This window comes from Aureobasidium namibiae (genome assembly GCF_000721765.1).
Source record: "Aureobasidium namibiae CBS 147.97 unplaced genomic scaffold scaffold_1, whole genome shotgun sequence".
Classification (NCBI taxonomy): Eukaryota; Fungi; Ascomycota; class Dothideomycetes; order Dothideales; family Saccotheciaceae; genus Aureobasidium; species Aureobasidium namibiae.
In genome coordinates, this window is record NW_013581208.1 from 927,872 (window position 1) to 943,159 (window position 15,288).

The 15,288-nt window shown below is 50.3% G+C and overlaps 6 protein-coding genes across 6 annotated transcripts; 3 read left to right on the plus strand and 3 right to left on the minus strand.

The window, feature by feature from the left end:
* Nucleotides 1–666: 666 nt before the first annotated feature.
* Nucleotides 667–2,160, plus strand: M436DRAFT_36056 (uncharacterized protein; the record flags this gene model as incomplete). The annotated part of the gene is made up of 1 exon (XM_013576322.1): nucleotides 667–2,160. One exon carries the CDS (start codon nucleotides 667–669, stop codon nucleotides 2,158–2,160), a length of 1,494 nt encoding a protein of 497 aa, XP_013431776.1.
* Nucleotides 2,161–2,874: 714 nt separating this feature from the next.
* Nucleotides 2,875–3,675, plus strand: M436DRAFT_35470 (uncharacterized protein; the record flags this gene model as incomplete). The annotated part of the gene is made up of 3 exons (XM_013576225.1): nucleotides 2,875–3,138; nucleotides 3,192–3,383; nucleotides 3,493–3,675. The coding sequence occupies 3 exons, from the start codon at nucleotides 2,875–2,877 to the stop codon at nucleotides 3,673–3,675; spliced, it is 639 nt and encodes a 212-aa protein (XP_013431679.1).
* Nucleotides 3,676–4,087: 412 nt separating this feature from the next.
* On the minus strand, nucleotides 4,088–5,305 carry M436DRAFT_59629 (uncharacterized protein; the record flags this gene model as incomplete). The annotated part of the gene is made up of 1 exon (XM_013576610.1): nucleotides 4,088–5,305. The coding sequence occupies one exon, from the start codon at nucleotides 5,303–5,305 to the stop codon at nucleotides 4,088–4,090; it is 1,218 nt and encodes a 405-aa protein (XP_013432064.1).
* Nucleotides 5,306–5,812: 507 nt separating this feature from the next.
* M436DRAFT_77534 (uncharacterized protein) lies at nucleotides 5,813–6,703 on the plus strand (the record flags this gene model as incomplete). The annotated part of the gene is made up of 1 exon (XM_013576921.1): nucleotides 5,813–6,703. One exon carries the CDS (start codon nucleotides 5,813–5,815, stop codon nucleotides 6,701–6,703), a length of 891 nt encoding a protein of 296 aa, XP_013432375.1.
* A 355-nt stretch (nucleotides 6,704–7,058) lies between these two features.
* Nucleotides 7,059–10,387, minus strand: M436DRAFT_77535 (Na(+)/Li(+)-exporting P-type ATPase; the record flags this gene model as incomplete). Its single annotated transcript, XM_013576922.1, has 3 exons — nucleotides 7,059–9,784; nucleotides 9,835–10,075; nucleotides 10,133–10,387. The coding sequence occupies 3 exons, from the start codon at nucleotides 10,385–10,387 to the stop codon at nucleotides 7,059–7,061; spliced, it is 3,222 nt and encodes a 1,073-aa protein (XP_013432376.1).
* A 3,596-nt stretch (nucleotides 10,388–13,983) lies between these two features.
* On the minus strand, nucleotides 13,984–14,640 carry M436DRAFT_77537 (uncharacterized protein; the record flags this gene model as incomplete). The annotated part of the gene is made up of 1 exon (XM_013576923.1): nucleotides 13,984–14,640. The coding sequence occupies one exon, from the start codon at nucleotides 14,638–14,640 to the stop codon at nucleotides 13,984–13,986; it is 657 nt and encodes a 218-aa protein (XP_013432377.1).
* Between the last annotated feature and the right edge of the window lie 648 nt (nucleotides 14,641–15,288).

The following is a 15,288-nucleotide window of genomic DNA, read 5'->3' on the forward strand; positions in this document are numbered from 1 at the left end:
CTTTTGTTGAAGGAGCGTCGGCCTTCGCGTATGCGCCGCCGCCGCCAAAGTGCTCTCGGATATCGCCGTTACCTACCTGCCATGGGGAGACAGCTCCAGCTTCGACTTCTCAATCTTGTCTTTCTCTTTTGCTATCCACGACAAAGCGCTGTGTTTCTTCTCAGCAGCGTATCTCGACTGCTGCATCATCTCCTCGGGATGCTCAGATCGCAATTGCGTGCCTGCCGAATGTGACGTGGTTCGGCCCTGAGCTGTCGCGTGCCCTCTGTTCGAACAAGCAATGCACAAAGCCTTGTCGTCGGAAAAAGCAACCCAGTCATGGTTGGACATTCGCCTCGGGTCATTGGAGGCCTAGAGGCACACTAACACGGCGGAAGCATGTTACATGTCGGTGTCGTCGACATCTCGACATCATATCGGCACAAAGTCTTTGGACATGCGTTGCCAAGGCGGCATCTCCGATGAAGTCATCTTTGATCGGGTAAGTGGTCGTGTGCGCTAAGTCCATCTTCACATGCCTTTTCAAACAAAGCCCATCCTGCTTTTTCAATTCACTTCCTTTCCCTCTGTCTAGTCTGCTTGCTGTCATCCTCTTTTCTGCCTGCTGTTCTTCATCTCTGCTATCTTCACATCTTCTACACTACTTTGCTCTTCACCATCGTCGCCATGGTGGCTTTCCTCTCTCGCCTGAACCCGACCCCGGCCTTCCCGGAGTATCCTGGCCCACATACTGTCGGCACCGTCGACGTCGAGATTCCCACCGCCGACTTGCCCTCCACCGCTGCAGCCCCTGCCGATGCCGCTCCTACCGTCTCCTTCCGTATCTTTTATCCTTGCCAGAACCAGAAAGAAAACCCAAGACCCGTAAGATGGATCCCTTCGCCACAACGACCCAATCTCTCTGCTTTCGCCCGACTCCTTGGTGCTGGCTCTCGTGCCTCCGACTTCTTCTCCTACTTTCCAACCATCCTCTATTATATCTCCATACCCGCTCAGCGCAATGCGCCACTCCTCGCTCCTCCAACCACCAACAAGAGATGGCCTGTCATGATCTTCTCTCACGGCCTTGCTGGCAACCGCAACCTATACTCGCACATCTGTGGATCTATGGCTTCATACGGCCTTGTTGTTATTGCCATGGACCACAGAGATGGCAGCTCGCCCGTTCAACACATCCGTGCAACCTCGGACACTCCCGCGAAAATCGTCGATGAAATCAAAATCTCCCACTCGCCATCTCCCGAAGTCTACGCTGCAAGAGACAAGCAGCTGCGTATCAGATGCTACGAAACTTCTTTGATTCACGCTGCACTACTCAAGATCGATCAGGGCGACAAGGTGAACAATTTGGATGATAACTTTGCGCACACCAAGAAAGAGCGAGTTGAAGTCTTGTCGAGATTTGCTGGTCAACTCGATGTGCATATACCTGGAAAGATCACTTTCGCAGGTCACAGTATGGGTGCCTGTACAACGGTCCAGTTCGTCAAGTCCGTTTTCTATGCCAAAGACCGACCTCAGAACGCTCATTCACCTCTCATTACTCCGACCGACCCCCTCTTGACTCGCCAAGTCACCTCTGCTTCTCCAGTACTACTACTCGATCTTTGGACTCTGCCACTTCGCAGCCCAGCCCAATCCTGGCTTCTGGAGCGCCCTCTGCCATCATACGCAGACTCTTCAGTCGGTGGTAAGAACATCCTCAGTGTTATGTCGCAAGCCTTCTTCAAGTGGACCGGCAACTTCAACGACGTGCGTCGCACCATTGCACCGCCGAAAAACTTTTCTGGACCGAAGCCACACTTGTTCTACCCTGCCACTAGCCAGCACTTTTCGCAGTCTGACTTTGGTGTACTTTTCCCGTTCCTTACCAGCAAACTGCTGAAGACCGAAGATCCAGAAAGATTGCTGTTGTTGAACACTCGCGCTATGCTGCAAGTTCTGAGGGATATGGACATTGAGGTAGCGGATGTCGGCGAGAAGAATCTTGAAGGTGAGAAAGAGGAGACAATCCTGAAGCCGAGCAAGTCTGGACAGGAGACTGTCAAGGGCTGGGTCAGAGTCGCTGTTTCGGATGCTGATAACAACGACGCTGGCATCTCGATTGAGCAGGACAAGAAACAGAAACCTGCCGACGATAGTGAAGGTATGGAAATGTAGTTGCACTCTCAGTTTTCATGACATCCTGGCGTTGGTCGCATCTTTGGACTAGATGGTTGCATAGAATTTTGGGTCTTTTACTTCTTATTTTCCAGGGTAGGATGGGCGTTTCAAAGGACCTTGGGCAATAGCAACGGGAGTACAATATCGGCGATTTTATAGTGTACATACAGTTTACGATATCCTTAGAGATTCTTTCATAACCGTTCTCCTCCATGTTCTTATCGTCTCTTGAGCATTTCGACAATCTCCAAACATCGCTCCTTTGAAGTTGCTATATTTGGAGTCGCATCAACCGCCCACCTTCCGGCATCTCCTAAGCGCCCAGAACTGATCACCCTGTCCCAGCGAAACGTATTCTTGACTGACACTCTGGACATCATATAGATAGGTGGAAAAATCTGAAACACGGTACGTACCTTTCTTTGTGTGAAACTGGGCGGCTCGAACAGCCAACCAAAGCACATGAGGCACAATTGTATCAACGATGTGAATGCTGTATTGCCTACGTCCAGCGGTTACGAGGTCTTGCCTGATCAAAGGTAAATGCGATCGCTCTGAAGCATAAGAAAGAGAGTTAGGTCACGGCCTTGTGGTGAACTTGACATTTCACCCTTCGCAAATTCATTTTATTACTGTTCCTGCATAGCCACCGCAAGGGAGACACCTTTGCAGGCCAAATCTATCTACCAAGTACATTTACAAAGAGCAACAATGGCTGTCCGACCAATCGCCCGATCACCTCTGCTCCTCTTGACCCTCAGCATATGCCTAGCTTTACCTGCTCTTGCCATCTCAACCCACATCCTCTCCGTCTTTCGCGCAGAACACGCATCAAACCCATGGTGGCTACCCATCTGGCACGCCCACTTCAATACTCATGGTCTTATTGCTATCATCACAACTTGCTGTCTGATGTTCGCCGTCGACATTATATCTATCGGTTTGGTTGTGGCTGGGAACAAGACTGGTGGGAAGGTACGTTCGACTCTCATACTCGGTTACAAGGAATTTGGACTGACAAGTACCAGAGTAAGATGATCAAGTGGACGAGAGTGGCATGTATGGCAATAGCTACGGTGGCAGCACTCATTGCGATGATCATGCCCGCTGTTGCGAATGCTAAAGCACCTAGCAAATCTGACACGATTCAGACATGGACATGTCATTGGAAAGGCGCTGTGGGTGCACCTCAAAACTTTGGACCGCTGTGTCGGGAAAGTGTATGTTGTTGTTTGTTCCTTCCCTGCATTGCCTACCTCCTTCTCGAGCACAGTTCTACCCCGATACGCTCCCCTGTATCCTCGTTATAGTCACTGACAAGATGACCAGCAATTCTCGTCCTATGCTGCCATTCCACTGTTCATCATCCACCTTCTACTGTTGATTCAAAGTATCCAGGATGCTGTTGCTGTACCACAGCCGGAGCCGACGTACGATGAGGAGTTGGTCATCATCACCAAAAGTGTCGATGTCGCTACCACCGGCTCGAACGACAGTCCGCGGATCAAGTAAAAGCATCGGAGACCAAAGTTATCGCAATGAGAGAAATTTTGGTTGTGAGAAGAGAAGAAATGAGGGTATCGTCAATACAGCATGATGCCAGTAACAACCAATCTTGCTCTAGTCGTCGTAGAGTCAGTCCATCGCTGATAGCTCGGTCGTTTGCATACTAAGGACCTGGACAGACCACCGACATCTCCGTTATACCGAGAAATTCTATCTCAAGTGTATAAGACTTATGCTTGGAAGGCAACACTGTCTTTCGTTAGCCAGAGTGGTTGTGATGTCTTCTCTCCAATCGTCTCGACCTTGTGATACGTTGTTCCATATTGGCATGCTGCACACCTGTCTTTACAACTTGTGCATGAAAAGTGCCTCTTAGGAGAGCAGGAAAGATTGTAGACTACTGTTCGGTGAAGTGACTTCAGAGAAACGGCCAGTGCTTCGTGTTCATGGTTCGGTCTCTGCTGCGATCAGGAACGACCGTTTTTCGTTCATCGTAGCTTGGATGGTGCTGCCAGCGGTACGTCTCTCGTGGTATCTGAGTCAAAAGCGGTCCTCGGTCGTTCATCAGGCGGCGGATCTGGTTCGACTTTCCCTTGAATCTTTCTTGCACAGCACGTTGAGGCATCTTGTTCGAACGACTCTCCGAAAAGGCTATGAAGACGGGTAGCTTCAAGCGAGGGATCTTGCTGGGTCTCGAGTCGGCAATATCAGGATTCCAGGGAAGTCTGCGTTTGGAATGAGAGTTTGAGCTGACAATGCACACTCTGGGACGTGGGACTGTATGCTTCTTGATCGGTTCGTCCTCGATGCGACTGAGCACAATCACGGCGTTACCCCTCGGTAATCTCATGAACGTACCGTCCTCGAACCTGGCGGTAAAGCCTAGCGTGGGAACGTTTTGGAGTTTGTACAGCACCTCGGCGTATTTACCCCTGTCCGTATTCCACCAGGCCTCGTTGAGTATGTGGCCCACTTTCCCGGTAATGGCAGGCTTGCCTTTCCGCAAGACTCTGATAGTCCAGAACTGTATAGGAGTGAAGAAACTGGTGAGGGTAGGGTAGACAAGGCGGATTCGCTTGATAAAGCCTTTGAGCATGCAGTCGACAATGTTCACAGCGAGAGAGGGCGCAATGGCCAAGTTCTCGCCTTTGATGAGTACTGGAAGAGATGGAGGTTCGGAGGGCATTGTTATGGTGAGCATATCAAGTCTGTGATTAGCGAAAGGCAGATTGATGTTGGGTAGAGGAGGCAAAGATCTCTGGATCTCGGCTTGACAGAGTCGAGTCTCAAGGCGCACACGTCGAGTCACATATCTGATGTTGGCGTTGAATTTGGAGTCGTCGAGACTCATGACATCCTTCGTGAACTCATTGCTTGAGTAAAAGACGAGAGACGACTCTGCATACACCTGTTTGTTGGTTAAGAAGAGTCTCAGGTGGGGCGGGTCGTTGCAAGTGTTGGTCAAGCGACTGAGATGTAAGAGAAGGTCGGGGAGTCCAAGGCACCCAAAATTTGGTTTCTCTAATCTTGACAGTACTCGAAACGGGACATCATCGACAGTCAAAGCGTGTTTCCATATCATGTCGCGCAATTCCCTGGGGAGACCGCGAAAAGGCAGCTCATGTGTGCGCGCCATTGCATGCGTCGGTGAGCGATCGTTCCTGTTTCTTGCGAGTCAGACTCCAACACGCATCCGCCGCTCCACCCTCAGTTGATGATAGTGTTGCGCATGCGAGATGGATATGATGAAGCGAATGGTTCTGATTGTTGTTTGGGGCGGGAGTCGTTGCGGTCGGCGCTGGATTTATATGCTTGTTGTTAACAACTTCTGTCTGTTGCCAACAGCTGTCAAGAACTCGATTGTTCTGTCCGGAGCGTCTACAACCAGACATAGATTAATGTCTCTCAAACATGCATGCCACTTTCACTTAGCTCTCAGATACCAACACCTGACATATTGAGTCAAGGGTATGAGACAACTTTGTCTCTGTTTCTTTGTTCATCGACAATGCTTTTGTCTATCTCGTCCGTTGGTTGAGCTAAACGCCGATATCACAGCCATGTCCCAAACTGTCCAAATAGGTCGTTCTTTCCTGGCAACGACCAAGAGATCACACTTCCAGATCCAATTGCAGCCTCCACTATGCATACCTCGCTCAATCTCTTTGCCCAACGTATAAGTAAGCTCAGTATCAGATCATCTCTACACACTGACAGTACCCTCTCTGCCGATGAAGCATCCAAAAACCCTCCACCGCCAATACCGTACGGAACTCCAAAGCCCAGAGTCGATCGATCTGTCATCTCACTACCCGTTCCAGGCAGTTTTGTGGATCTCTATAAGAATGACGGGTCACCAAGAGAAGTCCAAACCAACCAGTCTAGTATAATAGCCAGAAGGAAACAGTCGGAGATTCCTCTCTCATGCCATCCTCCATTTGAACAGTCTTGGATCGAGGTTCAGCCACTCCGTCCCCACTCTGTCAAAACCAGAACTGATCTTAGACCTGATCATCAGCACAGCAGTATCAATGACCAAGGACCGGCGGACAATGATGCGTACAACAAGCCGTCTCGAGCAACATCTAGCCCATACAACGGTATCCTCCTGCCATCGCCACCATTGCCGCCATCAGCGCCTATCTCGAGAACTTCTGAACGCAGAAAGATGCCATACACTAAGTCTCCAAGAGCGAGACTCCCAGCTACAACTCTGAGCAACAACGTCGAACAGCCCATGGCTCCACTAACACCACGCCACCATAAAGACCTCATCCGTTGTTTTACCGACTCACCACGTTCATCCGGAGCTGGCACAACTCCAGAACAATCCCCTTCTGTCGACAATTCCCCTAATCGCAACTCTATCCCACTCCCAGCTACTCTTCGTGATCGTTGGGCCAACAGAAAATCTTCACACGTCATCTTGGCCGATACTTCACTCCAGCTCAAAGTCTTCTCTGAGCTTGGTGTCGAGCTTGACGAAGTCTTGAGCTTATACACTCCACGAGAGATGTCGTATTTTGGGCGCTAAACGCGCGCTGACGTACCTAGAAGGGCTATCCTGTGGGAAAGCTACACATCGAAGATAGGAAACCGTGGATGTCTTGATATCCGGCTGGTCCGGAAGTGATGGTGGTGTTTGACATAAGGTTTAGTCACTCTGCATTAGAAAGAGACGATGAGTTAATTGATTGATTTGATTTGGTTGAACATCTTGCAGTTCGTATATACTGTATATCCACACACATCTTTTGAACAAGAATAGAAAAGAAATCGCTAAAACGAGTAATAGACAAAAGCCGTGAGGCCAAAAAGTGAATAAACAGAGTCTGCGTCTCAGAACAAAAACATCAAAAGTCATCATCGCGTGAATGGTAAATCGGTGCTCAGACTTCCTCCTTCATGGTGGAGTTGGACCAGCTGCCCACGGGGGTGAGATCGCGCATGTACTTGCCAAAGATGGCAGTCTCGATATCTTGAGCCTCGGGTCCAGCCTTTGCTGCTTGGTGGCGGAAGTAAATACGCTTAGCCCACTTCCAAGACTCGATACCGATGAAGAAGATGAGGGTGGCAATGAAGACGATACCCCACTCCCATGAGATACCGGTGTGACGGAAGACGTCGTGGTTGATGACAGGGATGTAAAGGATGGGGAAGATGAGGACAAAGCCAACAATAACGGCGGTGAAGAGGAACTTGTTGCGCCAGACGTCGAACATCCATTGGGTGAAGTAGCGATCAGAGTCGGGCTTCATGCGGAAGAAGCTTCGACGGGGATCAATCACCTCCCAGGCGAGGAAAAGCGAGAACCAGGTGAGTGTAGCAAAGCAGGTCGAACGGGCACGGAAGACGACGTCGCACTCGGGTGACCAAGAAGCATTGCAACCGGTAGCAGGGATGCGGCCAATGTTCCCGTCTTCAAAGCCGTAGAGGACAAGGCAGAAAGAGCACAGGCAGAGTGCTGCAACCCAAAGACCGTAGACAAGCATATCGAGGAGGACTTCGAAGGTGAAGACACCACGCTTGAGGCTTTGAGGAGGACGACGCATAACATCAGGCACGGCTTCTTCGAAACTCAGACCCATGTCGGGGAACGAACTGGTTACCATGATGATCCACATAATCTCGACAGGCGAGATGGGGAAGACAGAGAGATCGTCAAGATCCTTGAAAACAAGACCGATGAGCAGGATACATGCCTGAGCAATGTTTTGAGCGAGGAGATGGAGAATGAACTTTTGGATGTTGTCGAACATGCGGCGACCTTCCTCGACGGCGTTGAGGATACTGGCAAAGTTGTCGTCGGTCAACACAATATCAGAGGCGTCTTTGGCAACATCAGAGCCAGATTGGCCCATGGCAATACCAACGTCCGCGCGTTTCAAAGAAGGCGAGTCGTTGACACCATCACCAGTCATAGCAGCGAAAGCTTTGCGTCTGTGCAGAGCTTCGATCATGCGAACCTTGGTGTTGGGCGCACAGCGAGCAATGACTAGCGGAAGAACAGGGAGAGCGTCGATCTCATCATCACTGAGCTTGTCGAAACCACTGGCTTCCATGACGATAGCATCCAACACTTCTTTGGACAGGTCTTTCATGTGAGAAGGTAGAATGCCGACGTCAGCAGCAATGGCTTGAGCAGTACCCTTGTGATCACCAGTCAACATGTGAACGATGATACCGGCCTCGTGAGCTTGGCGGACTGAAGAGGCAGACTCGGGGCGAGGGGGATCGTAGAGACCAACAAGACCACGGAAAGTCAAACCGTTCTCGATAGAGTTGCGGTCAATCTCCTCGTCCTTGTTGATCTCGCCCTCAAAGTCTTTGCTAGCCAATGCCAAACATCTCAAGCCAAGAGAGGCAATAGCTTCCATGTTTTGCAAAATTTCTTCTTGGATGGTCTCGGTCATCTCGACTGGCTTACCAGATTCGTCTTGGTGGAGATTGATGCAAGAGCCAATGACACGCTCGACAGCACCCTTCGTGAACACTTGCTTTTTGCCGGTTGCAGCTTCCTCAAAAATCACAGACATCTTCTTGACGTCAGAGTCGAAGGGAAACTCAGCAATTTCCTTCCACAATGGACTAGGGCCGGAGATGAAAGTGGATCTGTTCCAGCCAAAGCGAGCGGCGAACACCTGGATAGCGATCTCAGTTGGGTCGCCTCGTGCTGTCCATCTGTCGTCTTCGTCTTTCTGAACGATGGCCAGGTTGTCCAAAGCAGCCACTCTAAGGAAGTGAGCCAGATGTTCGTTGTCCTGGAGTTCTTCGTCGTAAGCGACAACGTCATGCTTCTCTTGGTCGGCCTTGATATTTCTTGGTTCTTCACGGCTGAACTGTAGTTCGCCGACGGTAGGGTTGGAGGTCTCATCCGTCTCTCCGATCGAGTATGTGCCTTTGGCGGGGATCCAAGCTCTCTTGGCCATCATCTTGCCTTGAGTCAATGTACCAGTCTTGTCGGAGCAGATGTCGGTGACACCACCAAGAGCCTCGAGCGAGCGAAGGTTTCTGACGATGACATGGCGTTCGACCATTCTTCGGGTACCAGCAGCCATACAGATGGTAAGAATAACGACAAGAGATGCAGGGATCATACTGAGACCAGTAGCGACGGCGTAGATGATGACTTCCTTTTGACTGCTGAAGTTGTTGGCGGCTTCGACGATGACGGCGCAGATGACGGCAATGAAAAAGAGCAGCACTGCGAGTCTGGAGAGCTGCTTTTGGAGAGGAGTGCCAACGTTGATACCGAGGAAGCGGCCAATAGCATCTGAAAATGTCAATGTCCATGCTTGAGCGTATCTGTGAGGTCTGGCAGATCCATCAGGCTTGCGCTTGACAGGCCTGACCCTAGAGTCTTTCTTGCGGAGTGCTGCGGCGATCGATCCAATCTCGGTGAACATGCCAGTGGCGTAAACGATACCACGAGCACGTCCCTTGGTGACGACCGAAGAAGAGTAGGCAACGTTGAGACGGTCACCGGGTCCGGTGTCTTCATCAAATACGGCGTCGGCGTCTTTTCTGACCGGTAGAGACTCTCCAGTAAGTAGGGCTTCGTCGGTTTCGAAATTGACTGCTTCGATGAGTCTGACATCTGCGGGTACAGTATCGCCTGCGAAAGTCAGTATCTCTCGTCCAAGGTGGGCTTCATACTGCACTTACCAGTCTTGATTTCAACCATATCGCCAGGAACGATCTCTACGGTAGGTATGTTGACAGTCTTTCCGTCACGAACGGCATTCGCAGTAGGAGAACTGAGAGACTTGAGGGAGTCCATGGTCTTCTCGGCCTTGAACTCTTGCATGAATCCAATGACGATGTTCAATCCAATGACTGCTGCAACAACGCCACCTTCGATCCATGAGCTGATTGCGAAACTGACGACCATAGCCATAATGAGTACCTATTGTCGCTCGTCAGCGAGATTGATCTATTACACAAGCATCATTGGGCTACATACCAGCGTCATCGCGTTTGCAACCTGACGAATGAGAATCTTTCCGGGTTCGACACCACCGGCATCACCAAGTTCATTGGTGCCATATTTGTCGTGTCGTTCTTTGGCTTCTGCTGTTGAGAGACCGTTCTCAGCATTGGCCTTGATGTCCTCTGTGACTTGAGTGAACGTGAGTGCGTGGGCAGGCTTCGAGAGGCCATTGCCGTTGGCCTGGCCTGACACGTGCTGGTCGAGTGTTGTGTCTTGTTGCTTGCCCATGTTGGTGATATGGGCATTAGGATTGGTAGATGGTCAGGTACAATGACAAGAAGGGGCTCTCGCGTGCCTTATATGTGGCATGATCGCATGTCTTCTCTAGCGGAGGGCGGACTTCCACCCTTGGCATCCTTATCATTCTTCTAGATGGTTATGCCGCCAAGCGACGATACGTACAATGGTGCCCACGTTATCCTGACTCTGTTCCTCAGGATTGTCTTGGTACTTGCAACTATCGCAAGGGTTTGAGTCAATATCCAATAAGGTGTCGTGTGGTTGGAACCATGTTTGCATGGCACCAAGACACTCAAGAAACTGCCTTGGCATCTGTCATCGACCTACCTGTTCGTCATCGGTCGCTGTGCAGACAAGCAATATCTAAGCCTGTGATACAGCTAGAAAGACGCAGATACTTATGTGTCTATGCCTTGTTGGCTGCCTACAGGTGTGTGAACATGGTGCGGCTTGTGATGAGCGGAGGAGAGTCGATGGAATGTCGTCCAAGGCTGTCCAAGACTCCGCGAATGCCAAGAATGGTTCCGAGCCCGCGGAGTTTTGCTTTTGGCTCAATGCCATGGAGGGCGACCCGGGGCAACGGCACACGTGCCAACCTTGTGGTAGATACGTGATACGTGACGACTGTGAGCTGATTGCAACGACTGCGAGGGATGGCGATAGTGGCGATGGCAGCAATGACAAGACCGAGCCCAGACTGAAGTTGGCCGCGATACCCGAGAATGCCACGCGGCGCGCAGTGTGTGATAATGTGCGAATGTAAGGATGCGATGTGGATATAAGGCTTCTCCTTCAATCTCGCGGTTGGATGACGAGCGTATCTGTAAAAATGTACAAACTCCGATCTCGACAAGCTTCTCTTGGGCGTATGAAATGCTTGAGGCCACGAGAGAGAAGAGATGGGCAGTCGATCCGGAACTGTCAACCATAGCAGATCGCAGAAGGGAGGAAAGGGGTTTGGTTGCGGAACATGTCCTCCTCAAATATCCAGGGCCTTGCGGGATTTTCGATATATGCCGCAGGGCAGTGCAGAAATCTTGGTGTACTCGAGATAGATGGACAACCAAGACAATTGCGACTCGGGGGTAGCTGTCAGTATGTCTGCGTTGCTTGTGGAATTATTGTCGACAAGAGGCGGTGCAGATTGCAGTGTATGACGGAAGCTGAGAAATCAAACTGGGTGGCTGGTCGGCCTTCGCGAGAAGGAGCGTGGCCTGCACCAATTCGATTCGTGCCTTCTCGTCAAGATTCAACATTTGAACGTGGTGCTGACCAAGTCCTTGGCCTATGGCATCATGGCATGAACAGTAGAATGATGAGATCTGAAAGATTATTGATCCACTCGCTTGTATATCGCGCTTGTATCTGCGCTTGTGGTTCGCGATCAGAACCAAGGATCAGTCTAGTGGCAGCCTTCATGGAGAGCACTCCACAAGCACGAGGACAGTCATCGCGTGTCCGGTTCCGATCGCCAGCAAACGCGGTCCTAAATCTGTGAGCTGATCCGCCGAGTTTGCCATCCATCTTACCAAAGTCACCGCTTACCAGAATGGGACTCTGGTCGGTGAGGTTGCCAAGATGACCAAAGACGTCCACAGGTAGAGAGTGGTATACGGCGTGTCCGACCGTCAATGTCACTCTTTTTACCTCAACACCGAACAGCTGGAGCTTGGGAGGTATGACACCTGACTGCAGAATGCAAGGCACCCTCCCACACCATGAAAATATACGAGCCAGTCAGCATGACTTTGTTCTGCCAGGATGCATGCCAAGCCAAGCCTTTGACACTAATTATAGCAGTTTCTAGAGTTCTTCCAGGTTCTTTATCCTCCGTTTTCCAGAGCAACCACCTCTTTCAGTCACGTCCCTATCGATGTCTCCACCGAGAGCCTCCAAGGTACATACACCATTGCTTCGTATTGTGGCGACCGTGGCTTGGAATGACTCTAATTTGGCACTTCCGAGCTATTCCACATCTCGCAAAAGGATTGTAAGGACCGTGATGTTGCCTCACCGCATCACACTCTAGCTGTTGATGCTACATTCGACCATGAGGCGTAAAACTCAATCTCAACAAATGGTGTATCATGTGTGTAAGTGTGAAAAGTTCTACCACTGACAACTATAATAAGTGCGGTGAGAGTGCACCCAAAATCTCTTTCCTCATCTACAACAACCACAGCTTGCTCTTGATCATCCTTTCATCGGAACTACATTCGCTTCTAGCTGCACACTCTATCGTTTTACTATACCCAAAACTCCGGCACTCCAGCAAACTCAATAACAGAACCAACCATCGATACATAATCAAGATGCACTTCACTACCTTTGCAGCTATCACCCTGGTGGGAACTGCTTCCGCACTCCCTGGCAAATTCCAGTTTGCGAAGCGCTCGGCCACTGACTGTGAGACAACTTACAATGCTTGTCGTAGCAAGTATTTGGCCAACATGTCCACTTGCGCTTCCGAGTACGCATCCTGCCTGGGATACAACCCATTCGGCTACACGAATACCAAGCCTTTCCCCCTTGATTCGTCTTATCTCTATGGCCCTACCGGCTCTGTCAATACCAAGACTGGTGCTGTTGGAACTGGCCCGATTGGAACTGGTTCTGTCAACCCTCCTACCACGTCTTCGGCCGTCGTCAAGCCTACGACCACAGCTACAGACGGCAGCGTAGTCACACTGACCCACACTGTTCCTGTCGATGTGACTACGACTATCACGTCATTTGTGCCTTGCTCGACTGCCGTGATGTCGAACAGCGAGACGACATTCTTCAGCACTTGGTTGACAGTGACATACCTCACGACAAGCTACAAGACTGTGACAACGAGCTGTGAGACCATCTATCCTACCTCTACTTTGGTTCTGCCTTCTGCCACCTCTTCTTCGACTTCTCCTGCTTTGGTCTTGCCTTCTGCCTCTACTATACACGGTACCACCGTCACTGGCCAGGCTTCTGGCACATGTGCTGCACCCGAAACTGTCTACGAGACCGTCGTTTCATATGTGACCGTCTACGGTGGTGACCACAAGACCGAGAGCATTCCCTCTGCCACCAACACACCTATCCAGCCCGGCTCTACCCTCAGCCGGTCTCACACCGGCTCTGCCAGTGGTACAGCTAAGCCAACTGGCTGGGTGAAGCCTTCAGGACACATCAAGCCTACCGGCTGGGTCAAGCCCTCGGGTTACTAAGTGGCTAGTGCACTCAACCTACTTGACTGGGTGAAGTATACATGACCAACAAACGGATGTACAGACACGACTATCATACTCTTCACGACACTCCTTGATGACTTTAGAACGTTTGGGATAAAAAGCGACAATCGGTTTGCATAGAGGCGTTCCGATGAATTTTTTTGCTTTTGCTTGCATCACATTGTTACATTCTTACCATCTCTGTGCTCACGCACTTATCTAATGTCTTTGTTTGCACGATTGAATGCAATCTCTACTGTATATACAGATCCAGCGTTTGTGTTTATGAGTCTGTTTTGATTCGGTATCCTCAAGAAACTATATGAAACACTCCTTCCTTCCCTTTTCTGTTCCTGTTGCTGGACTCGATGGTCTCTACTACTCTCTGAAGCTCCTGAACGTGATACTAATGCGAGGTCCCTCAGATACAGATTTGGGAACACCATGCCGGAAGAGCTTTTGCGTATGACCACCCATGGTCAAGATAGATCCATGAGGACAAGGCACATCCAAGCCCTCAGACTTGGCAGCCACATCCGCATTCCCATCTGTTCCTTCCACTTTGATGTTCTTGGGACGAATCTTGAAATCGCGCTCATCGCCCAAGGATATGATAACGATGTCCGCGCCTTCCTTCATGCCCTCCTCGCAATCACTGTGTTGTGGTGTAAAGTCCTGTCCATCTTTATACCAATTGATCACCACTTGATTGTATGTCTCATCATTGCGATTGACATATTTCAAGAAGGGCAGAAATGCATCAGGAAGCAAGTCGCGAGTTGATACATCATTGTGGCCAGAAAACATGTAGCTGAAATGTGTTGCTGGGTTGTGGGTTGGTGTGTTGAGGTAGCTCTTGTGCCAGCGAGGTGACTCGACTTCTCCGGATGGCATTTGAACTTTTCCACGCTGTTCGGGGTGGAGATTGAAAAGGGTTTCGAAGGCGTCGGTGCCGTAGGCTTTGAGATCCAGAGGGAGGGTGTCTAGGGTGATGTAGCTTGCGCCGTCGTCGCTGAGGTTGATTCGTTGTGTCATGTTGGTTGAATTGATTTAGGTAGTAAGATGTGTGAGGAAGATACTTTCCTAGCTCAGAGCCAGGATAGCCGTTATTTAACATGCTTCAGCTTCTTCATGTTCTTCATGAGTCAAGTGTGTGTTGGTACTCTGTTAGGCCACCGGGAAGGATTCATGCCTGACGCAGAGAGCGGTGTCAAGTTTCAGCGATGTTGGTTCTACCAGCTTCTTTCTGTTTCATTCCGTCTCCTTCTCTTCGCATCTCTCTATTGCGTTCTTGTTTCTTCTGTTCTCGGCGACAATAAAGGCTTGATTCTTCTCTTGTCCGCGTTCAAGTCGTCACAAGATCATATTTCTCAGTCTCTGAGTCTTCACCAAACTGACTTCATCGCTCCCACCGAATTCACATTGAAATCTTCACTATAAAGTCGTGCCCCAAACTTGTGTGCTCCTCTTTCTCTCTTCCACCACAAGGCGGTCCAGCGGCTGGACACCTTCGCCCTTCTTGAGTTCTCCTCGAGTCCCACGTGCGGAGGCCCGCTCCCACTTCAGCCTTTGCTCGACCCACCATCGAACGTCGGGTCGATATCGAGTTGTCTATTCGTGTAGGCTTCGTGGCAGGGAGACGATGGCGAGGTAGTAAAATGCGTTCACACACGAAGTCTAAAG